Source organism: Triturus cristatus, chromosome 8, assembly GCF_964204655.1.
Source record: "Triturus cristatus chromosome 8, aTriCri1.1, whole genome shotgun sequence".
NCBI lineage: Eukaryota > Metazoa > Chordata > Amphibia > Caudata > Salamandridae > Triturus > Triturus cristatus.
The window spans coordinates 32,746,954-32,765,152 of NC_140591.1; the positions used below are offsets into that span (position 1 = coordinate 32,746,954).

At 42.2% G+C, this 18,199-nt stretch overlaps 1 protein-coding gene across 1 annotated transcript in view; it reads left to right on the forward strand.

The window, feature by feature from the left end:
* The window catches only part of LOC146799892 (cytosolic phospholipase A2 gamma-like), a 556,810-nt gene that overhangs the window by 130,424 nt on the left and 408,187 nt on the right, over nucleotides 1–18,199 (forward strand). The window contains exons 3-5 of the mRNA XM_085620826.1: nucleotides 14,579–14,601; nucleotides 14,710–14,821; nucleotides 17,896–18,038. Of these exons, the coding sequence (XP_085476952.1) occupies nucleotides 14,579–14,601; nucleotides 14,710–14,821; nucleotides 17,896–18,038 (278 nt within the window). The remainder of the gene's footprint in view (nucleotides 1–14,578; nucleotides 14,602–14,709; nucleotides 14,822–17,895; nucleotides 18,039–18,199) is intronic.

Below are 18,199 nucleotides of genomic sequence, written 5' to 3' on the forward strand. Positions count from 1 at the left end.
TCGGGTAAAAATAATGAACAAAGCTCATTAACTAATGCAATGCCGGGTAATGAAGATTTTTGGGGGAGACTGGAGACCTTAATAACTACTCTCTTAGGACCTATTAGTCAACAAGTCCTTAATATTGACAAGAGGTTGAAGGCATTAGATGACCATGTGTTGAAATTAGGCACAGGGTGTAATTCTATAATTTCAACACACCATGTTGCATCTAACACTAATACACAAAAACTACAACACACTATGGCCAATAAGAAAAGTGTAGTGGAGACTAATGCCTTTCCCTCCACATCCAAACTGAGTAGAAGTAAAGGTCAATCAAACACAGAATCCTTATCCAGACAGGCATTAGACACCAAAACTACCACAACAGTTAGTTCGGGAGGAAGGGAGAAACCCACTGACACAAACAACAGGCCAGTAACGAGGCAAGTCCAGGATGCTAACCAAGATCACCCAATAGATAAGCCCGATATAATTGAAGTGATTAGTAAGAGACAGATTCCGGCCCGCATTAGTTTGCCCCCAGATTGCGGCCCATATGTTTTGATTTTAGCTAATGTCCCAAAATTGGAGGAAACCAAAGAGGAAAATTACACAAGCTTAAGAAATAGAACTCTCCACTGGCTTTCTGCAAACTGTAATTTCCCAATGGAAGGAGCAGGGGAAATTATTCATACACAGAGAGTAGGGTGGGTGGGCCCATTGAGGAAAAATTTTGAAGGAGATTGCATCATTATAAATTTTAGATCTCCACACTCTCAAAAGCCCCACTGCCCTCACCCTGGGAATTTAACACTACTCTGCTTCCTCTTGGGTACTTCTATAGACATTTAATTGACCTTCATTCTAATCCTGGGATTAACTTTTTAACAGATCAATCGGGCATGAATCGTAACATTGCCAATGGCTATGAACACCCTTACCAAGAGTTTAATACTAATTTTAGGAACGGTCGTTCACTAGGCCATCGGATTATACCCCCACCATATCAATTGCCATATTTACCTCTCCCCACTCCCTCCTATCCCAACCCAAGGGAGAGACCTTACGTAAGGCCTAAACAAAACTTTAACATGCCCCAGAACGAGCCAAGGTATATATACAATATACCAACGCACAATCGTTTTGAACACGCTCTCTCCAATTTGGAATGTCAAGATTGACTGGGGAAAAGAAATAGGGGGTGTGAGGATGTACTAATTACTGTTAAGGAAAATCCCTCTGATGTACAATGCAATGAGATTGTGACAATGGCACCACGCATTGTTTTGACTATGTCCCCAGTTACACATGAGAACATAACTACTCCATCAATTCAACCTAAGCAGCCTAGTGGCTATAATACCTCTTGTGCCCTAAAACGCCCCAAATTGTCCATCCTTAGTTGGAACGTTGCTGGGTTGGAACCAAGATTGCTCGACCCTCAATGGATCAAGCTATTGGATAACAAAGATATTGTTATGTTCCAGGAGACATGGGCTGTCAGCAATTTATTTATCGAGGGTTACCACTGTTTTAGCGTAACCTCAAAGAAGCCCATTTTTGGCCGTGCAGTGGGAGGATTATTTATAGGTGTTAGTACATTGGTGGGAGGTACCATTAAAGACCTATCAGAAGGAAATCCGAACATTCAGGTCCTTGAGTTGAAACTTAAACCCAGGATTTTTATAATTAATTTTTATAATAACGACTTTTATTCCACACCCAACACAAACTATATAGCCCTCTCTAAGACTCTAAGAAAATTGGAAACAAACTTGGAATCAGAGGGGGGGATAGGGATCCTAATCGGCGGAGATTTTAATGCTAAATTATCAAAGAAGTCTTGGACCGAGGACACTAACAATATCACGGACCAAGCTGAAAAAAGGGGGCTTGAAATAGCAAAATTATTGAGTGAACACACCCTTGGAAATGCCATGGAAGTATCTTTAACATCTGACATGGACTATGTCCCCACGTTTAGGGGGCGCGATTGTTGCTCAACTATTGATTTTATCTTTATGTCCCCCGATTTGCTGGACCGTGTATTGGAATCCAAGGTGATAAAAACATCTTTTGGTGATCATAACCCCCTCACAGTTACTTTGCACTTAGGCTCCCGCCCTGTATATTCGAAATCTATTGGTGCAAGAGACATTACACCATCAGGTGACGGTCTGCGGCTGAAATGGAGGGGGATTGATAGCGGAGCTATTTTAGAAAATGTGCAGAATGATCATTCCGATTTAATTAATTCTTGTCTATTTTTAAACAGAGATAATAATAGAATAATCTCTGACTTTGGCAAATTGTGTTTAGTGATTAAAAAATTGTTGTCAGTCCCACTACCTAAAATAGCGAAAGAACCGAGGTGGTTTGACTCGACTTGTTCTAAGGCAAATAGGGATCTACGTAAAGCATTGTCTTCTAACCCAAGGTGTATACTAGAGGTACAGCTGGCCAGGAAAAACTACAAGCTAAAAACAACTGAAAGGAAGGCTGCGCTGCTGACAGAACAGTGGGAAACATTGGTCGCGAGTGCAAATTTGAAGAGCAGCGGCCCCTTCTGGTCAGCCGTTAGGAAGACGCGAGATATGGGGAAACAATTGTCCCCAATTAGCTGCAATATTACTAGTAGTAGTTGGGAGGCTCATTTTGCCAAAATATATGCTACCCCCTCTAAGGAAGTAACTATTCCTTTTTTGAGGGTGACATGCAATCTCAAGATTGACCTCCCCGAGATAGTCACAGCCATTAAAGAAAGCCTTGGTAACAAGGCCCCTGGCCCCGATGGGCTTCCTATAGACATTATTAAGTATAACACGGATTTATGGGCACCAATTCTCCTTAATGTTTTCAATAGTCTACCTATGGCGCCAATGCCTGATACTTGGGCGACCAGCACCATAGTTCCCATTTTTAAGAAGGGAGATAGGTCAGACCCAGCCAACTATCGTCTAATCTCGCTATTGGACAATACCTTAAAAATCCTTGGACGAGTTATCTATAATAGGATGATAGAGTGGTCTGAAGACACTGACCTACTGGATCCGTGCCAGTTGGGATTCAGGAGTGGCGTAGGCACGGTGGAGCAGTGCCTAAATTTGAAATTGATTATCGATAAGTACAATGTTGCTCGCTCTAGTCCAATCTACCTCGCATTTATGGATCTTTCATCTGCATTCGACCTAGTTAATAGATCCAAATTATGGCTTATGCTTTCTAACTATGGTCTGGACGCAAGTCTTGTTAATTTTCTGGCCTATCTCCACACGGACCTTAAAGCACAAGTTAGGATCGGGTCTGGTGGCGATGTGTCCGGACCCATAAAAATAGGTAGGGGGGTGAGGCAGGGGTGCGTTCTGGCACCTCTGCTATTTATTATTTATATTAATGGTCTTGCCAAAGCCCTGAAACAAGTGACGAGAGATGTTCCAATTATCCAGGGGAATCCACTACCAGTTTTATTATACGCAGATGATGCGGTCATTATGGGCCGCACCCCTAATGCTCTTCGTTTGCTTATTAGAGCATTCGTCCAGCATATGGAGGCACTTGATCTGCGTGTGAATTTTAAAAAATCTTTTATCATGTCTAGCGGACCCGGGAAAAGGAAGCTCAATACGATAAATGTAGGTTCGGATAAATTAGAATCCGTAACCTCCTTTCCATACCTAGGATTGGTTTTCGCTGCGAACGGCTCATGGAGTGGGCATTTTGCCCACGCCATGGGCAAGTTCTCGAAAGCCACTAATTCTATACTGAGCCTCCAACGCCCGAAGAAAATAGGTGCCACTAGGGCTATTTTAAAAATTTTTAAATTACAGTGCATTCCTGTGGCAACATATGGGGCTGAGGTCTGGGGCTCAGGGAGAAATTCAGGGATTCAACGGGAGGAAAATCGTTTTTGTAGAAAAATATTGGGTGCTCCCTTTTCAGCCTCTGAATTCATCTGCCATAAAGAACTAAATCTCCCCTATGTATGTGATTTTATCAGAGCCAGACCAGCCCTATTTTGGATTAGGATTTGGACAAATAACTTTGCGACCCTAACCAAAAACATTATATTGGATTGCCTAAAGTGTGACCACCATATGTCAATACCCTGGTTAGCTGAGGTCTCTAAAACATTATGTGCAGTGGATAAAGGCAATCTTTTCTTAGAACCCACAGGAATTGAGATGAATGATAAGGTCGTAGTCAAACAAGCACTTTATGCACTTTTTAATTCAGAAAGAATGGGGAAGGAGCTATCTAAATCTTCTGTTGCTACATACATGGGGTACGATTTGTGTAGACACCCACTACCATCTTACCTAACTCTCCCCATGTCCAATTGGGAACGATCGCTGCTCTTTCGTTTAAGGGCAGGTTCTGTAAAAACCTTGCTGGCCTTCCCTTTGGGGTATCATCACACAGTAGAATACAATCCTTGCCCATGTGATGGAATTAGCAAACAGAATGACATTCACTTCCTATTCTTCTGCAAATTTTATTTAAAATATATTAACTGGTTTTTAACTCCCTATTTTAGGAAATTAAGACCAATTTCAATGGGGGAATCATGTTCATTATTATTTTCCCTGGATACAGATGAACTAATTTTTCGCACCAGCACTTTTCTGAGATTAATAGTACACGCACGCAAAACGATGGAAAATCCCTGAAAACTATTTATGTTAGTTGTATATTTGTAAATGAATTACTGTGATTGTGGTGTTTTTATGGATTGTATTATTGTATTAATGTGTTGTTTTTCTTTGTTGTACTTTTATGGATTTTATGAAATTCGAATAAAGGTCTTTTTGAATTTGAATTTGAATATATAAAGCTTCAATCAGATCCTGTCACAATGAAATAAAGTACAGGCTGAATTCAATGAGGAAAAAATCACTCTGGCTTTGAATTCCCCAAAAGAGCTCTTAAAACCCTATCCGCTCCACTTGATGATAACACCATTCCCCAAGCCTCATAAAGATGCAACAACATTGCATCCTTCTTCCACAAAAAAATTCTCTATTTTTATGATCAATTCCAGTTCAATCCTGAACCTCTGCTAGAGGAGGTAACTATGGGCAGGGATCTGCCTCCTCCAATTCTAGCAAAATTCCTACGCTTGACAAAGACCATTCATAATCTTCTACAGGCAACCAAATCCGTCTCCATTAGTTTCCGCTCACCCACATACCTTATCCAAAGGGGCAGAGGTTATATTGCCAGCACCTATTGAGATTCTTAATTTCTCACTAGAAGTGGGCTTGGTCCCTAAGCAATGGAAGCATGCAGTAATTGGGCCACTATTGAGGAAACCTTAGCTAGATCCAGAAATCCTTGCCAATCTAAGAACCCTCTCTACTCCCTTTTCTTGAAAAAGTACTAGAGAAATGTCAACTGGACATTAGCAAACTTCCGGGAAAATAGCCACATTCTTCATACAACCCAGATGGGCTTCCGTACCCTCCATAGCACGGACGCAGCACTTCTGGTGGTCAGAGTATCTCAAAGCTATACTGGATAACGGAGGCGCAGCCGCCATCCTACTAAATTTAAGTGCGGTATTCAACATATTGAATCACAAGATCTTAAGAGATAGACTTTGCGATTTGGGAATTCAGGGCAAAGCATTAGATTGGCTCACCTCGTATCTGGAAAATAGATTCTACCAAGTCATGGACAAAGACTGCCTCTGACAGCTTTCCAACTAATTGTGGTGTCCCTCAGGGATCCTCTCTCAGCCCCACATTGTTCAATATATGTGCGCCAGTCTGCCACCTTAGTGCAGGACTTTAACCTATCTGCGGTCTCCTATGCGGATGACACCCAGCTGGTTGTTTCACTTACAGAAGGCCCTAATCCAGCAAATAAACATTTGGCACCCCTTTTGAATGAACTTTGATGCTGGATGTCAAGCTGCCATTTAAAGCTGAATGATAAGACGGAATTAATGATCCTTGAAAACCAGGCCATACACAGACCTCTGATCGGCTGGCCTGGTGACATGCCCCCAACCCCCGCCCCCGTTCCCAAACCAGATAAAAAAATGTGGGAATCTGGTTGGACAATTTGTTAGCAACGGACCACTAAGCAAATAAACTGTCTGGCAACTGTTTCTCTTTACTTGGAATGCTCCGTAGGATACTGATATTGAGCATCTAAGGAAAACAGTCATTCAATCCCTCATAGTTTTCCATCTGAATTATGGCAACTCACTTAATGTGGGCGCACCAAAATACATAATAAGACTGCAGACTTTGCAAAATATGGCAGCAAGGCTCCTTCTAAAGGTTCCTAATTATGTCTATGCAAGAGAACCTCCTAAATTCCTGCCTCAACTGGGAGCCAATGCAGCTGTATAAGTTTAAATCCCTCTGTATTGCTCATAGGGCCATAAATAACAAGGGCCCAGTAAAGCTCAGTTGATAACCACTTATGTTCCAACTAGACACCTGAGATCCTCGCATCTTAATTTCCTCACTACAACCGGGGTAAAAAGGATGCGATGGGGAGGAAGATCGTTTGCACACGTAGTACAGACGTTGTGGAGCGATCTTCTACCCAGCCTCAGAGCACTGGAAAATGAACTTTCCTTCAGGAAGAAACTTAAGACATGGCTGTTTCCCCGTTTTATATGCCGGAGGCCTCCCTATCAGCACAGTACACACCAGCGCGAGGAAGCCTTCGGGTAGTCGTGCGCTTTACAAAACAAACATTAAACTTAAACTGTTTCAGCTGCCTCCTGCCGAGGCGTCCTTCACTGCTGCATATACCGCCACACGGGAGGCAGAAACATTCCCCACACACCCTACTACCTCCAATGTACATGCCATCCAGAGAATCTCTTCAGATACATCCCACACAGTCGATATTGCCATTTGATTTCTGGAAGGCGAGAGGTCCTGACCTGCTCAACCACAGGCTGCCATGTTCCCTTTCCTTCTTGTGTTCAATGGTGATCTTTTGAGGGCACAAGAAGAACCATTATCCAACATAATCGAAGTAAAGCAGCCTTGAGTTTCATTTGGTGGTGTAAGTTAGCAGTGATTTGTCATCTTCCTCAGTTGAAACTTGTAAGAAATTGAGTGACTGGTTGAGGGGGGATTAATCCCTTCTCAAGCAGAAACCACAATTCTTCTGGGATTTTTCCAACGGCATAGGACTATCCAGGTCTGGAAACAAATTTTTAAGGAGATTAGCTCACTTACCGTCTAGCTCACTACTAATCCCCTTACATTTTGGCATGGGCAGGAAAGCTTTTGAGAGCGAAGCAAGATTGTGGCCATTACTTTACCGGAGAAGGTTATGGTCTACTCCAGTGCTTGCAAATTATGCCCTAGCATTGCAGGATGTCATCCAGTCTGACAGATTCAATAATGTCCCATGACTCATTAATATTAAAATGCTTCTGATTGCACTGGGCTGGATCAGTCTCTGGGTGACTCCATCTCGTGCATCCTTTCCCTCCAAAGTGGAGCTTAAAAAGCATTACTGGTCCAGGTAATTTCAGAATGCTGTTCACAAGGCCACTAGATCCACATTGACAAGGGAATTTTTTGATGTTTAAATGCTTTTGTGTTTTAAAACAATACTGAGACCTCATTGCAGTTACATTGGACAGAAAACTTTAGATTCAATTTAGGATTGGCACCATAGGATGTATGTCGTTACAACGCAAACTTTTACAACGCATGCACTTACAACGCATTTTTTACAACGCAACATCCACTACAACGCATTCCATTACATAGCATGACACTACAACGCATTTTTAAAAACTACCTTTACAACGCATTCCATTACATCGCATACTACCTTTACAACGCATACCATTACAACGCATAATATTAAATTGCATTTAAGGTAAGTATTGGATAGTATAGGGGTAAAAATTACTATTCTAACTCCAGGGGGTGCAACAGTAGGGTAAGTGTTGGATAGTATAGGGGTAAAAATTACTATTCTAACTCCAGGGGGTGCAACAGTAGGGTAAGTGTTGGATAGTATAGGGGTAAAAATTACTATTCTAACTCCAGGGGGTGCAACAGTAGGGTAAGTGTTGGATAGTGTAGTGTAATATTATGCGTTGTAATGGTATGCATTGTAAAGGTAGTATGCGATGTAATGGAATGCGTTGTAAAGGTAGTTTTTAAAAATGCGTTGTAGTGTCATGCTATGTAATGGAATGCGTTGTAGTGGATGTTGCGTTGTAAAAAATGCGTTGTAAGTGTAGTGCGTTGTAAAAGTTGCGTTGTAAAGGTTGTTCCCCGCACCATACCTTTGTGTACAAGTACCTGCAAATGGATGGCTACAGACTCTGTTATACCCCGACCCTGCCAGATGTGGCTAAAACCCTTATGTAAACAATTGAGCACACAAAGCCACTCTTCTACTCTCAATCTTATGATCAGACTCTTGCCTATTGTTTGCTTCCTCAGTAGTATGGGCCAGAAGAGGGGTTATCCATACAGAAAATAATATTTTGCCCTTGCAAAGGTTTTTTAGTGATATGCCTTTTGTTTTGATGCTGCTGTCTCACCGATCTCAACTATGTATGATTGTTTCCCTAAGCATTTTACTACATTCAGCGGCCCAAATTATGCAATGTTTTTTATGGTGTATTTTATGTACTTTTGTGATGGGCTAATGCAAATTTTAGTGCTTTATGAATTTGCTCAACAAGATGCATTTTATTCTTTACTTTTATGGCATGCGTGCTAAAAATATAGTAAATTTACCCAGGGTAAAGTCACAAGCAAACCCTATGTTAACATGTGGTCAACCCTCTGGTCTCTTTGCAGAGGGCAGTCAGTCCTAACTCCGAGACAAGGTGTAAAGTATTTGTGCAACACTTCAAACAAAAAACCGAGTGAAAACACACCACAATAGGAGCCCACAACATAATTAGAAGAAAAGAGAAGCTTTTTAATAAATGAAAATGAGAAAAATCCACTTGGTAGAACCAGAGATACTGAAATGTATTTCTTTTTTTAGAGAAAATAACATCAAGTGGCATAAAGCACCAACTGTGGATATCTGGTAGCGCCAGACTGGGACAAAGTCACAAGCTCAGGCTGACCACAGTGGAGCTTGGGCCGACTAAAAGGACCCATTAGCCTCCTGAACAAAGTACCTTCACTCCTGGTTTGAGTAGCATTTCGTGGATCCGTGTTAAAGATGCAACATGTAGCCGAAGCAATGTGTCTGTTCCGAGATGCTATGATGCATGGCCTGCATTGTTGTTGAGAATCCAGTTAAAGGGGTTTGGCAATGTTCAGTCTGTCATCAAGGATGCTGTATACAGTTGGAGTGATGCATCATTTCCGAGGTGCTGTGAGGCTGAGTCCATCGTCAGGGCTGCTGTCTATAAGGAATGTGAGGGCCTGCACTGAGTATGTGTCACGCAGTGGTGGTTCCAGGGGTGTTGTGGCAACAATGCAGGGACAATCCACTCAACAGATGCGTTGGGTCTTCTCAGGGTTTTGCCGCAGAGGAGACACTTCTGTTCTGCTAAGTCCACAGAACACCTAAAGTCCACTTCCAAGAGTCCACATGGCTGGGTTGAATCACAGATGGCAGAGTCCAGGTGCAGATGAAAGGTTGTTCGAAGCCTGTTATGTCTTGTCCCTGAGGCTTCAGATAAAGAGGCTACCCAGCTAGCCCCAGGAGTTGTTCTGGGTTCAAGAGATGCAGGTCCAGTCCTCACCCAGGCAAGGGAGCAGCAGACGGCAGGTCAGCAAAGCAGGAGTCCAACAGAGTGTCAGTCCTTCAGCAGCACAGCAGGTCTTCCTGGCAGAGGATCCACAGGTCGTCCAGAAATGTACTGAAGTGGTGATGTCTAAGGTCCAATATGTGTACCCAGTTGTGCCTTTGAAGTGGCGTCTAGAGGTTTCCCTTTGTAGTCTCCAGCGATCCTGCCTGGTTCCAGGCTAACTGCAGGAGGTAAACACCACTTTCGGTGGAGGCAGCACACAGCCTATTCAGGTGTAAGTGGGGCTGTGCCCATTTCCTCTCTCCCATCCCGCTAGTGATGGCCCATCCAGGCACACCTAGGCTCCCTTAATGTGGGGCTGTCTACGAGGGCTACACAAAGCCCATCTAGCACCTACACCCAGTCATGAGACTGGATACAGGCATTAAGTGGCTAAGGCAGGAAAAAGGCAACATTCTATAAGTGGTATTTTCAGAACTGCAATTTAAAATCCAACTTCACCATAACTTAGGATTTAAAATTGTGATTCCAGTTTATCTCTTCCCATTTGAAAATTAAACTTACAAAATGTTAAAGGGCAAATCCAATGTTATCTAATGAGCGAGATGGGCCATTCAATAGTGAACAATTAATTTACGAGTTTTTCACTACCAGGATATGTACATTTCAAAAGTACATGTGTGACTTTTTAAATACAGGGCACCCTGCTGCATGGGCTGTCCAGGGCCAACCCAAGGGGTGACCTATGCATTGAAAAGGAAGGTTTGGGCCTGGCAAGAGGTTTATTTCTTCAGGTCAAAATGACCGTTTAAACTGCATAATGGCAGGCCTGAGACTTGTTTAAAGAGCTATTCAAGTGTGTGGCACAATCTGTGCTATAGGTCAGCTGGTAACATTTAATTTACAGGCCCTGGGCACCTGTAGTGCACTTTACTAGGGACGTATAAGTAATTTAAATATGCCAATTGTGTATAAGCCAATGTACCATGTTTAGAGGAGAGAGCACAAGCACTTTAGCACTGGTTAGGATGCAGAATCATAAGGCCATAAAAAACAAGGTCCATAAAAATGGAGACGGAAGGCAAAACGTTTTGGGGAAGACCACCCTTAGGCTGACGGGTCAAACCAAACTGTAAGGGAGTATTTCTGACTGTGTACCTTGTGAATTGAATATCTCTGCAAATGAACGTCCATGAAACCTTGATGTTAATTGGCATTAGACGAATCTGTGGTATTACAATAGAATTTACCCATTTAAATGTATGACTTATCCACAACAATTCACATAAGCACATCATAACTTGTATATTGATGCCATCTGTCAAGAAACAAGTCAAGAACTCTGGGCCAAATATACCAAACTATTTTGTGATCTCAAACCCTGCAAATCGCAAAATCACATGTCTTGCAAGTGCAAAATGGCCATTTCCAATGAACAAAACACATTTTGTGAGTTAGAAATGTTTTCTGACATTAATTGACCTGTGCGACCCATACCAAATCACAATTTGGAAGGGTATGTGAAAGGGGCGTTGTGTCCAAAATGTGATTTGGTATTGTATATGTCTATTTACGACTATAAAACTGTTCCTAAGCCCCGCGATTGTGCTGATTATTCGGAAGGAGTGCATGAGTACTTCGGTGCATTGAGAAACTTTATTGAAAAAACGGGGAGCCTTGGACCCTGAGATTGCACCGCTGTCAAGTGTCCCGGTAACCTCTGAGGAAGTGATTAAGTATGTCTATTTACGACTGCAATTTCAGTCACAAACCATTGGCCAGTTACTGAATCCTCAGGAGTTTGTAACTGATTCGCAAATGGGAAGAGGTTTATTTAAGTCTCCTTTCTATCTGCGAATCGTCCACCTCAACAGAACGGTGCAGGATCCCAGGGGACCAGTGCATGCTCCTTCAGAAGTTTTCATAAACAGAATTTGTTTTTAAAGCAGAAATAATTTCTTGAAGGTATGTGGGCGCCTTAAAATAAAGTTAAAGTTTCAAGTTTGGTAATGAATTTACAGGAATGGTTTATCTGTTGTCCCTCATTGGCCACAAACCTTGTGTTTATAGTTAATCACTTGAGGTCTTAAATTTCAACCTGCCTAATGAATATTAATTTGGCAGTTCGTTCAGTGACCCGCTACAAATGGTGATCTTATGAAAAGACTTTAATGGTACACATGCTGATTTGCAAAATCAGATTGCATTCACAAAGTCAATGAAGAATTTGCAACCACTTTTTTCAAATGGAATCTTAGTACATCTACCCCCGCCTTACAAATGAAATTTTACCTGTGTTCAGGACTGAATGCTTCTAAAAACATTTATACCTTTGTTTGTTTTGTTTTTAGTTATTCAGTTCAGAATGATACATTCTTTCTAGAGTTTAACAATGAATAAATCACCCCATGGAAGTAAACTAATTTTCTTCCAAATCGGTTTTATTGAAAATGCAAACCAACACAATACAATGCAACCATCAGAATAATGAGAGAGGGGGGAAGGAAGAGAGGAAAGATGAAAGACCGGAAAGGAAAAGAAAAAGCGGGGGGAGGGAAAAAGCAAAACCGCGACGTTAAAAACACAGCATTGGAGTCTCAAAAATATAGACGGATTAATATAAGAATACATAACAGTTGCATATTACAAAGCTTGGACATAGAGAAGGACATAACTCTGGGAGAAAAGCCAATAAACCTGTTGGAAGGGATTAAGCGGTGTTGAAACAAGGGGGAGAGACTATGGAGAGTGTGAGCAGGGAGGGCAAACGCTCCGCAGCAAGGAACAAAACCCCTGTGGATGGCGAAACCAAGTGTGGTGAGGATCCCAGGGAAAGTCATGGTTATGCAGGTGACCAATCCCCTGCAGAGGGGTGATTAGTCAAATGGGGACCTAGGAGATCTTAGTAACCTCCGTCCAATATCACGGTTAGCTGCCCCGGGAAAAATGCTGGAGAAAGCCATACAGCGCCAACTGTGCAGATTCATAGAAAATAAGGTACTTCATGAGACACAATCTGGCTTCCGTCCCGGCTTTAGTACGGAAACAGCGCTGATTGAGGTAGCAGAGTCAATAAGGTGGTCGATGGATGCAGGTAACTCAGCAATGCTGGTTCTCCTGGATCTGTCGGCCGCCTTCGACACAGTGGACCATGCTAGACTACTCAGTCGCTTGGCCGAGATAGGTATCCAGGACAAGGCACTAGGATGGATACACTCATATCTATCCCAGAGAACTCAAAAGGTGGCACTCGGGACGGTGTCCTCAGCACCCAAGGCCCTCAGCTGCGGAGTCCCGCAAGGGTCGGCTCTCAGCCCCCTTTTGTTCAACATCTACCTCGCTCCCCTCTTCACGTTGATCGCCAACTGGGGTGTCAAGGCAATTTCCTATGCCGACGACACCCAGCTGGTATTTTCGTATTCAGAGAACTCAGGAGTCTTTTGCGAACTTTAAGGGCTGTCTCCAGGATATCGCCCATTGGATGAACACGAATAAATTAAAATAAAATGCCAATAAGACTGAAGTTATCTTCTTTGGCAAGGGCCCCACCCCCGCCTCTGAACTTTGGTGGCCGACAGAGATGGGCTCAGCCCCCTCACCCAGCCGTTCGACAAAAAATCTTGGAGTAAGGTGGGACGATAGCATGTCCTTCACCTCTCATATCCATCAAGTTGCCGGTTGCTGCTTGAGTAAACTGAGAAATCTCCGTAAAGTCCTTAGACTCCTTCCGGAGAACTGCCGGAAAACGGTGATTCATGCCACTGTCACAGCACGGTTGGACTATGCCAATGGACTCTACCTTGGCCTTCCGAAGTATCTGACGCAAAAACTTCAGGTAGTTCAAAATGCGGCTGCGAGACTGCTACTGCGAATCCCTCTTAAACAGTCGGTCTCTCCGTACCTTCGTTCACTGCACTGGCTGCCAGTGGCTAGCAGAATAAAATTTAAAGCACTCACGCTGGCGTTCAGATCTCTGCATGGCTCCTGTCCAGATTACCTGAAGAACCGCCTCCCGAGATATTCCCAAACCCGCGCACTGCGGTCCAACTGCCATATTCAACTAGTTGTCCCGCGTACGAAAAAGGCTCGGATAGGCGGACGGACTTTTTCGGCAAATGTTACATCTCTATGGAACACTCTCCCACAAGGAATCCAGCAGGCCCCCTCTGAACCTTGCTTCAGGAAACTGCTGAAAACATGGCTCTTCAACCTACCCCGCTAGATCCACCTCTCTGGATTAGGTCTACTGTGTTCTGCCAGCGCCGGGACACCTCCTAGCGAGGTAGCTGTTCGCGCTTTATAAAATGCAGTATTATTATTATTATTATTATTAAGCAGTGTCAAATTATCTTCAACCCTACACTAAACCAGTCATCCACTTTTGTGATAAAATATTGCCCAATTGTGTACCACACCAATAAGCCATCCTATGTCACAAGTAGCCATCCCTGTATTAAGTCAAGCTATATAGCCATTGAGTGCTAGAGGTGAACGTTTCTAAAGCATTTCCTTTTTTCCAAATCCTAACAATCCTACTCTATAGAATGAAATTAGTAAAACACCTCTAATAAAATCAAGACTTTCCTAAACCTGCTTTAACATTCAGAGCTCCAGATTTGAGGACAGGAGCCTCTTCTTTGATACTTTTCTAAACCATTAGGGTATCCAGCCCTAGGTGACATTGGACCTCTGACTATGAACCACATCATTTTATAGCTCGGATGACGACAATGTGGTTCACTGCAATTTGTATTTCCCTCCACCTGTGACTTCATTTTTTTTTTATCCACATCTTTTTGGTCTGAAACGTATGTGCTGAGTGAATTTAACTATCAAGGATGCAGGAGAAAATTGAAGGCTTATTATTTTTTTTTAACTTTTTCCTAGGAATCTACTGAGATTGGATCAAGGTAATTAAGTTTTTTCTTTTTTTTTTTTTTTCTTTTTTCTTTCTTCTCAAAGTTCTTGTTTGTGTTGTACCATATGAGATGTTTACCTCTGCATTTTGTGTCCATCAGTGCCCCCATTCGTTGGTCAAAGGAACTATCTGAAGGCGAGAAAGCTGCTACGAAAGGGAGAAAGAAGTTAATCGCAGAGTGTCTTGGGAGACATTTCATTAAGTGTGATCCGGTATTGTCCCTATGAATCTTCTTTTTCAAAGCAACCAGACATTGTGAACAATAGAAAGGGTGTGATGTTGAAGTAAATGCCAATATGCAGGAAAAAGGATAGAAGCTGTAACAAGATTATCATGTGAAAGTGTGATATTCAATATGTCTTATTGTGTATGATTTGAAGCATGAATATGCGTTAAAGCATGTGCATTTTTTAAAATAAAACCAGTTAAAATTATACTATGCTAGGGTATGGGTTACATTAAGGAATAGGATAAGGCTGGGGACAAATAAGATCTATGAATCTTTTACAGCGAAGTGTTGTGTTGAAGGGCTGCAGACTAAGGTGAGGGATATGGCATTGGTTATGGTATAGCATATGGTTAGAGTTAAAATATGGACTGGTTAAAAAGCCTGAGATAGGGTTGCATATTAAGATATTTGCGAGTTAGAGTGATACTTATGGTAGTGCTAGGGTTGGTTTATGTTGAGGGTTTCATATGAGAGTAAGGATTGAAGGGTTCAGTTATAATTAGGATCAGAGTGATCTATAAGGATAAGGCTAAATGTTAGACTGGGCAAAAAGGTATAGTTGGTAAAATTCATTATTTATACCACTACATTTCTGTAATTCACATACAATACATGCAAGAAACTTATGTTTACCTCTGTATCTATACATTTGTGCCCCAAAACTGTAACAGTCTATATATCATGAAATAATGTTCTATAAACACTTGATGGCAATTGGGAACATTAGAATATATTCTAATATATTTTAGAAAACACTACATGTTACAAATCAAATAGAGATCATAAGAAGTCTTATGCAAAAAGGAAACCTAGGAGGTAGTGAAAAAGAAAAAACCGATATGAATATTTAGTATAATGTAGATGATCTTAGTGAATCAGTTGTTCTGGTACAATTGCTCACTCCATTGAAAGTGTTTATTTGATTGCAACTAATGCTGACCCCATTTGACTAATTTGCATGACACATGAAGGTTTTCGAGATAGGTGTTTGGCGAACTTAAATGTTTAATGCAGAGATTGATTCAGATTGTTCAAGTGGTTGAAATATTTTTTTACAAAGTAGAGGGTAGCATGAGTTTTCTATTCAAAATACCATGCAGCCATATGTGGACAGACTGAGAACATTCTATCATTGTAGAAAGGCAAAAAGCAGCCCAGAGGATCCGAAAATGCTCATTCAAAAGAAAAGATAACCCAGCTCTTCTGCTATGAGCACTTTGCAAAGTATCATTTAAAAAATAAGCAAAATACCATCTACATTGTCAACCAGGTAAAAGCGAAATTTTCAGACTCTTGTTACTGAGCAGTCTCTAAGGTTTCAAAAGAAAACCACTCTCTGCAATGCTCTGCCTGGAACTATGGCTATTGAAGCACAATCTGCTGAAGCCAGAGCTCCCACCCGAATTACTCTCCTCAGTCATAAAATGGCAAGCAGGGAACATTCGTCCTGGCTAGGACCTGGACAGGCAATAATACTCCCAAAGATCCTGGAAAAAGGGGGGATACCAAGGTGAATTAATTCAACCCCCAAGCTCTCCAATGCCATAGTGCTTGTCCATAGGATGAAGGACTGGTAACTGAGGTCATTGTTTCTCATAAAGTAACTTTAGGTTTGCTGTCCTGGCACTCGTGTTTATGGGTGAAATTATTTTGGTCCAACTAATGCCCCTCTTACATCTAGATAGCATGATCTGAGGTTGGCCTGTCTTTCCTCTTTCAGCGTATAACTGATTGGGTAGGTGGTACCTGTCATGATCCACAGAATGTTACCTACCCTGTCTCATCTTCTTTTGTGAGGGTGGACTAGGTGGGGAAGCAGTAAGATGCCCTGGTGTGCAGCATCCTTCACACTTATGACTTCTCCGACAGAGGCTGGGCTACACAACAAGGGACAGAAAAGAAGTTGCTCTTAAAGGCTTGCCTTCCACCCAGAAAAGAGATGGTAAATGAGACTCCCCAATATGGTTCTGTCCTCTTCTACTCTGCAGGGAAAACGGTTTACCTGGGGGTGCCCAGCAGCCTCTGAATTCAATTAGCTACAGCTCCTCAGGCCTTTACCCTGTATCACTGTGTAACTGCACAAGGACATTTATTTTTCTGTCATTACAAACCCCTGTTGTAGACTAAATCAGGAAATCGAGCTATGGTGTTTCACTGCACCTTATTGCTCCTGACTTCATTACAGAGGATGCTAGTGGATTCCACCACAGTTCAGTTATTTCAGTAAAATACCAGATGTCTCCTATTATCTCATGAGCGCACACTCTAAACCAAATCATATCTACTTGTTCTCAAATTTTCCACTTAAAGTCTACATCCTTCATCCAGATCTGGCTTGACACGGCTTATGGCCATTGAAAATGAGATATCTGAGATACTCCATTTCCTGTGTGCATGAACTATGAAGCACTACTTGCTGTCCTGTGCAAGTAGCCCAAGGCTGACGTCGGCAAGCTGCAGTGAGGCAACACGGATCCATTGACTTGAGTAGGGCCTTGGTCCCTGCTGAACATGGTACATGAAGGCAGCAATCCAGTTTTACAGATTCTGACCCAGGGCTCGGAGTATAAAGGCTGTTCCGCTTAATCAGTTGGGTGCAGTTTGAGGGCACGCTCTAGTGGTGGTTTTACATTTAACTGCCTAATCCAGGTCCTTGTCTTATCCTTTTTTTTGTTTTTTCAGTGCAGGCTACTTGAAAGTTCGTAGCCATGGGCAAATCCCACCAGCAACTAACCAGAGTGAGTGGGAATTTAAACTCTTGGCCATTGAAACTTTTGTCCTCAGCCTTTTATTAATGTCTGTTTAATTTATGCCGGTCGCATTCAAAATGAGCAAGGTCACATCTTGGGTGCTAAACGAACCACACCCTTTCAGTGAGTCATGTGAATTTTAAACTTTGTCTCTGTGGAATGTGAGGTGATGTCAGAGCACATGTTACATGAGTAGTTCTGTTGCAATAAGAAATGTGCCCTGCCATCATCCTCCTCCTCCTTTGCGAAGGCATATTACAATAACAAATATGGTCTCCATGGTGATCCCTCCGTTTATTCTTTACAGGAGAAGGTTCCTTGTGTAGCGCTGTTGGCATCTGGTGGAGCACTACGTGCAATGATTGCGCTCATGGGAACCCTGTCTGAACTTGGCAAAGAGGATCTACTGGACTCCTTCATGTATCTCTGTGGAGTTTCTGGCTCAACATGGTAAGCCCTGATGAAAGCACGGGTAAACTTGAAGGCATCAATTTCTCTCTCTGGAATCTCATGTGTCCACGTGTCTTTTAAGGGGATCTGGATCCCCAGCCTTAATTTTTTCTTTTGAAGATCTGTTTATTGCTTTTCTTTTCCATACATGTAAATAGCCA